The 10,000-nt window shown below is 38.4% G+C and overlaps 1 protein-coding gene across 1 annotated transcript in view; it reads right to left on the bottom strand.

The window, feature by feature from the left end:
* The window catches only part of vclb (vinculin b), a 43,720-nt gene that overhangs the window by 20,319 nt on the left and 13,401 nt on the right, over positions 1–10,000 (bottom strand). The window contains 5 exon segments of the mRNA XM_084434001.1: positions 3,135–3,298; positions 4,220–4,342; positions 6,232–6,340; positions 6,437–6,587; positions 9,959–10,000. The exon segment at positions 9,959–10,000 is cut by the window's right edge and continues 29 nt beyond it. Of these exon segments, the coding sequence (XP_084290127.1) occupies positions 3,135–3,298; positions 4,220–4,342; positions 6,232–6,340; positions 6,437–6,587; positions 9,959–10,000 (589 nt within the window).

The raw sequence follows: 10,000 nt of genomic DNA, 5'->3' as shown, positions 1-10,000 counted from the left end.
AAGTCAAGTATGTGTGTGTGTGTGTGTGTGTGTGTGTGTGTGTGTGTGTGTGTGTGTGTGTGTATGTATGTATGTGGTATGTGTGTATGTGTGTATGTATGTATGTGTGTATGTGTGTGTGTCTGTGTCTGTGTGTGTGTGTGTGTGTGTGTGTGTGTGTGTATATATATATATATAATTTAATATTATATTTTTAAAGAAAAATGCATTCATCCAAAGGATGCATTAAATTGATCAATAGTGTCAGAAAATACTTTATTTTATTTTATAATGTTACAAAAGATTTCTATTTCAAATTAATGCTGTTCTTTAACTTCGCAGCAGAACTGTTTTCAACACTGATAATAATCATAAATGTTTCTTGAGCATCAAATCATCATATTATACTGATTTCTGAAGGATCATGTGACACTGAAGACTGGAGTAATGATGCTGAACATTCAGCTTTGATCACAGGAATAAATTACACTTTACTATATATTCACATAGAAAACAGATATTTTAAATTGTAATAATATTTAACAATATTGCTGTATTTTTGATCAAATAAATGCAGGCTTGGTGAGCAGAAGAGACTTATAAAACCACCAAACTTTTAGATTTATATAATAATGTCTGATATACTCAATATAACTTAAAAACGACTTTTCAATTTTTGATGACTTGACACTGGAAAAGGAAACGTTTCTTGATTTCTGTGATGGCGATACGAGAAGAAAAGCAAGACAAACGTGTGAGATCATCTAAACAAACAGCGTCGCATTTCTCTCCGAGCACAGCTCCATTCTGTTATCCATCACACACACACACACACACACACACACACGAGCGACGGGACAAACATCCAGTCGCTTCACTGAGTCTGATCACCACATGTACAGTAAGCGAGGCCGAGCGACACCTGCTTAACACACGGCGAGAGAGAGAGAGAGAGAGAGCATGCGCACAGATCTTACCTTCTACAGGGGGAGGAAAAGAAACCAAGAGAGGAGAAACAAAACACAACTTTTAACAAGAACGAGTGAAAAGATCCACAGAGAGAAAAGAGACAAAAAACAAATAAATAAAAACACCGAAAATCCACAACCACCTCGTTCTCACGAAACCCACATCTGAAAGCTTCAGGCTTCCCAGAAACACTCACTTCCCCAAAACACAGGAATCAATCTCACAAAACATCTATATATCATCCACAAAATTAGATTTTATTTGGAAGCCCATATTAGGACTGTTCATATTTTTCTTTTAGCATTGTGCCATTATTTTCATGACAATTTAACATATTTCCTCTATATGTTGTATAACGCGAATCACATTAAATGTATTATATAGTCTTATATAAACAATACACTTTACAATAAGGTTAGATATATTCACATTAGTTGAGTTCACATTAGTTCACATAGAACTATCGATGTTTAATACGTTATGTTAATTTGATTTACTAATACATTTTAACACATTTAATAATAAATTTTTCTAAATCAAAAGTTGCATCTGTTAACATTAGATAAAGCACTGTGAACTAACATGAGCAAATAATGAACAACTGTATTTTTATTAAGTAACATTAACAAAGATTAATACATGCTGTAAATAAAATATTTTGTTCATAGTTATCTAATGCATTAACTAATGTTAACAAATGAGAGCGTATTGTAAATTGTTACCATGATTATATATTATAATTACAAAAAAACTAAATTGTGGAATATTATATATATATATATATATATATATATATATATATATATATATATATATATATATATATATATATATATATATATATATATATATATATATATAGTGCTATGCATAAGTTTAGACACCCATGCTAAAGTTGACTAAAAAGAGGAATAAAAAATCATATTTTGGAAATTGAACTTAATGCCTTAATTTAAAAAATGAGGAAAAATCCAACCTTTAAGGACACCAATTTTCTTTGTGAATGAATAATGTATCGTAAATAAATAAATGTTCTTCCTTAAAATACAGGGTGCATAAGTCTGGACACCCCTATGTTAAATTCCCATAGAGGCAGGCAGATTTGTATTTTTAAGTATTTTTTTTATATTTTATTTTAGGATACTATGCATCCTGATAAAGTTCCCTTGGCCTTTGGAATTAAAATAGCCCCACATCATCACATAGCCTTCACCATACCTAGAGATTGGCATGGTTTTATTTCAGTTAGCCTAATAGCTAGTTTGATTTGCATTGAGAGATGATCTTATGGAAAGTACCCCATGCCAATCTCTAGGTATGGTGAAGGCTATGTGATGATGTGGGGCTATTTTAATAGATTTTTTATTCCTCTTTTTAGTCAACTTTAGCATGGGTGTCTAAACTTATGCATAGCACTATATATATATATATATATATATATATATATATATATATATATATATATATATATATATATAAAAATATATATATATATATATAAAATATTATATATTTTCAGGAAAATATGCTTTATTGTCATAACAATAATTGTCAAAAAAGCATTAAGTCTTGATGGTTATCTTATGAAATATGATTTGTTTGGATTTTTGAGTTGGACTGTTTCGGTGAGATTGATTCACACAGATCTGAGAAGCTTATTAAAGTGTGATTTGCTGATATCGTCATGCATCAGCCAGATTCAGTGTCAGCCGCTCTGAAAACCAGGTTTCCACGTTCAATCCAAACACTGTTAAACCGCATCCCTTATCCTCCCTCGAGAACATGCGAGCAGAAACACTTACAGATGCGTGTTTGAGGCCACAAACTTATTTTCAGTCCAAACGTGATGTGGATGGACTTTGAGTCCGGTTCATGTCTGAACATTTGCTATTGTTTGCACATGCCCATTCCAGCCAGAATCTTCAGAAATCCAGCTCAAAACACACACATTTGCACACATATCACACACTCCTCCCTTTAATTTAAAACCCTTCTGTTCTGCGTTATGTTTAGAACAACACTAGAACGCACGTGCATGCATGTGTGTGAAGTGTTACATGTATAATAAATAAGATCCGTGCATGCGTGTGAGCAGACAGTAAACCTGTGCATGTGTGTGAGGCGAGTGTATGAAGCCAGAGATCTATCCGTGCACATGGCGTCACGGTGACCTTCGCCCTCTCACACACCTTATTGGCCCAGGCGTCCTCGTCCCAGGACGTGAGCTGCAGCACGCGGATGATCTCGTTGATCTCGGTGCTCATCTTCTCCACGGTGAAGTTCCTGTTCTTCAGAGCCTCCTCCACACCCTTTCCCTGAGACGTCCTGGTCGTCACGAAGATCTTAATGCCTGCGCGAGACGCCATCAGAGACAGAGTGAGCTTCATATGAGCAATAAACCACAGCATTTCAGGATTCAGGTTTGATTTGCAAAAGTTTGGGGGTCGGTAAGATTATTTGATCTCTTCTGCTCACCGGGGCTGCATTTATTTGATCAAAAATACAGTAAAATTTGTAAAATTGTGAAATATTATTACAATTTAAATCAGCTGTTTTCTATGTGAATATCTAGTAAAGTGTAATTGATTCCTGTGATCAAAGCTGAATGTTCAGCATCATTACTCCAGTCTTCAGTGTCACATGATCCTTCAGAAATCACTCTAATATGACGATTTGCTGCTTAAAAAACATTTCTCATTATTATCAATGTTGTGATGCTTCATATTTTTGTGAAAACAGTCATACATTTTGTTTTTCTGGATTCTTTGATGAATAGAAAGTTCAAAAGAACAGAATTTATTTGAAAATAGAAATATTTTGTAACATTATAAATCACTTGTCACTTTTAGTCACTCTAAGGTAATCATTTATATTCATTTATATTAATATTAAGGTATTTTAAGGTAAAAAAAAAATGTATGAAATGTTTTCATTTCTTTCCAAAAAATCTTACTGGAAGTATATTTATATATATGCAAACCACTGGAAAGTATACAGCTATAATGCAACAATCTCATAAATAAACATTTGCAAGAAAACAATAGCAGGACAATGCAAAATATTACTGATTGGTTGTTTTCAACACATTCAATGCATCAATGTATGTAATGCAACTCCAAACTTTTGAACAGTAGTGTATATTGTGCATGAGAAGCGTTCGACTAACATCACTAACGCTGGTAAGCATCACACTAATATGAGCATTTGAAACTGACAGTGATTAATAGTGATTGCTGAAGTGTGAGGTATTAGAGGAGGTCAGAGGTCAGACCTGAGATGAGAACGGGGAGAAGCTCCTTCACGGTGTTCATGGAGTTGACCAGCATGACTCTGTGCTCCTGGTGAGTTAACTCCTGCTGTCGCTCGTCGATCATCTTGGCCATCTTCGTCATGCCTGTGGACGAAACAACATACAGTGTGATCAAACACTACACGGTTTTCTGTGAAATCTGTCAACTTTGACTGGCCAAAATCTGTCTGAAGACTGTCTTTCTACTTCAAAATTTCACGTTTAATTCAATGTGTTGCGTGCCGTTTCTTTGTAAGAATTTTCACTCAGAAATTGCTAGTAAATTTCACACATGATTACAAAGTAAATCCTTAACCAATTTTTTTCAGGGTGGGTTTTCCAAATCAGTCACTTATGAAGTGGTGTTTCACTGCCTATGTAGGGAGTACAGCAGATAGCAAGATGGCTCACTAGGGTTTGGAACAGGGTCGCTATGACTGCCGAGTAAGACGTGTTCCTGGATCAACATTTTCAACAATCCTGTCCAAAAACACAGTCCTATCCCTTCCCATGAGTTATCCCTACAACCAGAGGGAAATGAGAGGTGACTTAAGCCCTATTCGGACGGGACTAGTGTAACATGGAGAGTCGGAGTAAAGTAATAATCACCAGAGCTTCTCAGTGACTTTAGTCCCGTCTGAATGTGCATCTCAGTGATCATCACGGACAATGTCAGTCAAGATTACGGCGACTTTTACCTTCAGTAAAAAGGTCCGGAAAAATGACCTCAGGTGACACTATAATCCCGTGCGAATAGACCCGCTGTAAATATGTACGTACATATTTTGTCATTTCCTGTTTAAAAGTAGTTTTGTATCAAGTATGGAGACGCTTGAAAAAGCATCAGTTGCGTTCTAGACGCTGGAACGAGTCTGTGGCAAAACTCAAGTGTTTCACACACACCATCAGATCAGAGAGAAGATCGACAGCACTTGTTAGAGGCACCAAACATCTTTTAGCGTTAGCTAAGTGCCTATTACCAACACAATCCCATCTGAAGTTAATTAATACATCGTTCGACCGGATATAACTGGTTTATATATATAAATATAGGTTATATGTGAAGCAGCGTAACACACACATGACGACAGGAGTGACGGCGATGCGCAAATCGAGTTACTCTCTCACTTCTGCTAGTTTCACTGAGATCTCTTATCCTGTGCGAACTGGCCATTAATATTACAGACGTCCTGTGGTAACATTACATTACTCCATCTACCCTGGTAAAGTTAATCCCGTCCGAATAGGGCCATACAGAACGGTCACATTTACTGTAGTTAATTTTGCAAGCGAAATCCAGTCGGAAAACACTCGCATGCTAACCGACAACAACTTGTTTTATTTATATGCATCACTCTAGATCACTTTATAGAGTCAAAAAATAAATGTGAACAAGACACATCAGAAACCAAACAACAGACTATGAGCAAATGGAGAGAAGAAAATAAAGTTACACAATTATTTAACATTTATAAGCATTGCACGATAAATCATCTCAAGCAAATTCATGTGTTTCTGTCCTAAAAGACCTTTTCACAGATGGTGAAATGATGTTGAATGATATTTTCATTAAAATTAATGTTAATTTATGATTTTTTTTTTGTGATTTGTTACCATTAAATTACAGAAAAGAGTTTCTAATGCAACGGATGAGGCAAATTCAACATCTTCTGACCAATGTGATTAATCTGTCAATATTTGTCTCTTTTGTACAGTCATAAACACACTATCATGGATTTTTCTTTTGCTATTGGAGCAAAATTATATCGGATGTAGTTTCCGTTCACCACTATAAGAGTTCACTCAACTATGACGGCATTCGCTTCTGAGAACCACGGATATGTGATAAGTGTCCCTGAACCACATCCATCAAGACTACTTTTATGACATCATGCTGGGTAGCTCCGCCCACAGCGAAATCTCATTGGTCTAAAATCATGCTCTACATAAAACATGTGTTTTTTGAATGTTAAAGTGCTTGCTCTTGTCCTGACCTGGGCCCAGGTTCTTGGTGTAAGTGATCAGATCTTCCATCGACTCCACGACCTCAGCGACCGTCAGATACTCCAGAATCCCTTTACACACTCGGATGATTTTACGGACCTGAGGTCAGGAAAGAGAGCAGAGATTCTGTCAGTATCGATGCATCATCTCAATCCCAGAGGAATTAACCCTTGGAAGGTTTTGAAGGCCTCATGCCTCGGCCTCATCGAAGGTCAGGAGCAGATCCGAGGTTCCGGAGAGGATCCCGCGGGAACCGTCGATCAGATAATCCCGGGCTTGGACAGAATACGGATCGGCCTTCAACATCTGAGCGGCCTGAACCAGTTTAGTGCACGCGGTCTCAACCCTACAGAGAACAACACACACACACAGAGAGAGAGAGAGTTTACAGTTAGTTACTGTAAGATTCTCAGGGTTATACATTCATCTGGTGATGCAGTGAAGATATAAACACTCACATCTCAACAATAACAATTATCTATGTGTGAATGTATGTGTGGATGTTTCCAATCAAAGTTCAGCAGCCCTAAATCACACAGTAGTGACTTATTATTTCCAACAAGACTCTCCTACACTCTCTCGCCCACACACTCTCACATGCACACACACTCTCACACTCACTCTCAGGGCTGGACTGGGACCAAAAAAAATTATATATATATATATTCGGCCCTGGCATTTTGGCCCAGACTGGCCCACTATATGATCATAAACACCACCCATCTTTGCACGCCCTTAAATATATGCATACCAACTCCTATTCCTTAAAACCACTAATGTCATGTAATGAGTGAGTATAGGAACGAGTGAGAGTTAACAGATGAAATAAGTAAGAATTTGACATTTATTAATACAGTTGAACTATACTGTGATGAATCCTAAAACAAGCTATAAGCTGCATTGGCATAGCAATACCAGTGTTCCCCACAGGATTTGTGTTAAATCTGTGGTGGGTGGACCTCAGTCTCTGTAGGGGGTTCGGGGGCATGCTCTGCTTACAGCAGGCTCTACACTTTCTCGTCTCTCTCCTGATCCTCCTCACTATCATCATCATCATCATCATCACAGGAGCCGATGAAGGGCAGAAAACATATATTTTGACACATTTTACAGTGTCTGCTTGAAGGGCCTGTTTCTATTTTTTCACGCTATTTCTCTGCACATTCCTTGCGTTTCTTCTCCATCTCGCAGACTATTTTGACAGATACACTCTGACCCTGCTACACGCTCGCTCACTCGTTTAAAGTTGTGATTGGACCAGCCCAGTGTCAATCAAGAAAAGAACCAATGGGCCGCTGATCTACGTGTTTCATGGGCCGGACTGTCAGGAAAAAAATTAAGCTGACTTTTTTTTGACCAGCGCATTACACCGGCACAAACCCAGCGCCGCCAATTAAGCAAAACAAAACAAAACGAATGAGCCGCCGATGTACAAGTTTTATGGGCCGTTAAAAAGAAAAGAAAAAATAATAATAATAACAATTATGTTCGAGTATGAGATGTATCGGCCCAAAAAGCACGTCGGCCCACCGGGAAAGTGCCCGGTATGCCCGATGGCCAGTCCAGCCCTGCTCACTCTCACACACACACACACACACTCTCTCACACACCCACTATTCATCTGTGACTGACTGTCATCAGGAGGGTTTTGTTGTAGTTGCAGGATTGAGACTGGTGTCATATTTCTCTGTGACAGACTGCAGCTGTGTGTGTGTTTGTGTGTGTTACAGGACAGCAAGGTCGTGTGTGCGTGCGTGCGTGTGTGTGTGTGTGAGATGTGAATGCTACAGTAATGCATGTGAATGTTAATCAGCATTAAAGCATCAGACCACACACACACACACACACACACACACACACAGACGAACAGAAACTATATTTAGAGGGGAAGCATACAGTAGGTCGTTCATTATGTGTGTGTCAGTGTTTCCAGTAATCCCTGAGCACAGCAGAATGAATGTGTGTGTGACTCACAGGAGTTTCAGGATCAATGCCGCTGCACAGGAGCGTCTCTCTGCATCTTTGTTCAATGCTAAAGCCTTTTGGACTCGTGTAACGTATCATTATTGTAAATAAATCATGTCTGATTGCAACAAGAATGACTCAACGTCTGAGTAAACAGCAGACAAACACCCACAATAACAGCATCTCTGTGGGCTTTGAGATGAACACGTGAACAGACAGACCTCAGTGAAGCAGCGCCGCTGGTTTAGAGATGGTCTCTGGCTCAGGGTTTAACGCTGGCTTCAATCTGGCTGCGTTTTGAAGATTTTCAGCTATTTCCTGTTTTATTTTATTTAGTTATTCCCTAAACAACACTGTGAGTGGACTGAAGGCACAGATGTGTGTGTGATGAGATTCTCTGTACTGCGTTCCTTGGGGACGTTCACACACTGACAGTGATTTGCAGTGATAAATCGAACCAAAAGCCGTTCATTTTTAATGAGAGTTGGCGATTTGAAAGGACGTGAGCGACACAGACTGTGAGATATTGCGAGAAGTAGCAACTCATTTTTTAGACGAATCATTTAATTGAATCATTCATTCATTTCACATTATCTCTGAGTGATATGTTAATGAATCAAACTTATTCAGTTCAACTGACTCGATCTGTTCGCAGCACTTAAACATCCCAGAGGAAGGTTATCAGTATTACTGTATGATTTCTGAAGACTTGAACTACTGTTATGATATTTTTATTGTGCTTTTTATCCTTTTTGAACCGTGAAATCTGCAAAAGAGTGAATGTATCATTTTGTCATACAGGTTTGGAACAAAGTGCGTCAAGCCATTTTTGGGTAAATTACACCATTAAATTGAGCAAAATCTCTCTTTATGCAAATGAGCAGTGATGTGCTGCAGGAACAACCAATGACAGCGCAGATATGCATCATCAGACTGATACTTTGTTGCATGTCACCAACTCTCATTTAAAATAAACTTCTGGTTGCTTTGAGGTTTCAGTGTGAACAGCCGATCAGACTGAGAGACATGCTAAATAACACTAACAAATTTATTTAGATGATATATCAAAATATGATCTATTTTCCATAACTCCAGGTTTTGTGTGTGTGTTCTGAGGCATTAACACGTGTGAGAGCTCTAGTGATCCTCTCAGGAGGTGTAGCTGTGTTTGCTCAAGAGTGCAGCTGCTCCAGCATGTCCACACCTGATTTATTAGTCAACACACCTGCATGAGAGCATGTCCTTCCGCAACACACACGCGCACGCACACGCACACACACACACACGCACACATGCACACACACACACGCACACACAAACACCCACACAAACAAACACACACACAAACACTCACACACACACAAACACTCACACACACAAACACTCACACAATAGAGTTAGCTGGAAGAACATGTTTTAGAACAGCATCAAATTACATTCACATTCATGCATTTGGCAGATGCTTTTATCCAAAGCGAATCGAACGCATGATCTTGGTGTCGCTTTACTCTGAGTTACAGGAACTTTTAAACATTTAAAAATACAGAAGAAGTGTAAAGGTTGCACATACCGATTTTCATTTCAACCAAAAGGCTAACGCAGACACACACACAGCCATAGACGCTCTAATATTCACACAGCACTGCACACACACTTGACATAATGTCCATGACCTTTACCCTCAACAGAGGGAGCTAGTGTGTGTGTGTGTGTGTGTGTGTGTGTGTGTGTGTGTGTGTGTGTGTGTCTTACTTGATAAAGGCAGGTGGCATGTCTCTCCTCATGATGGCATCT

The sequence above is a fragment of the Rutilus rutilus genome, assembly GCF_951802725.1.
Source record: "Rutilus rutilus genome assembly, chromosome: 16".
In the NCBI taxonomy this organism is placed as follows: domain Eukaryota; kingdom Metazoa; phylum Chordata; class Actinopteri; order Cypriniformes; family Leuciscidae; genus Rutilus; species Rutilus rutilus.
This window is presented reverse-complemented; position numbering and strand designations above follow the sequence as displayed.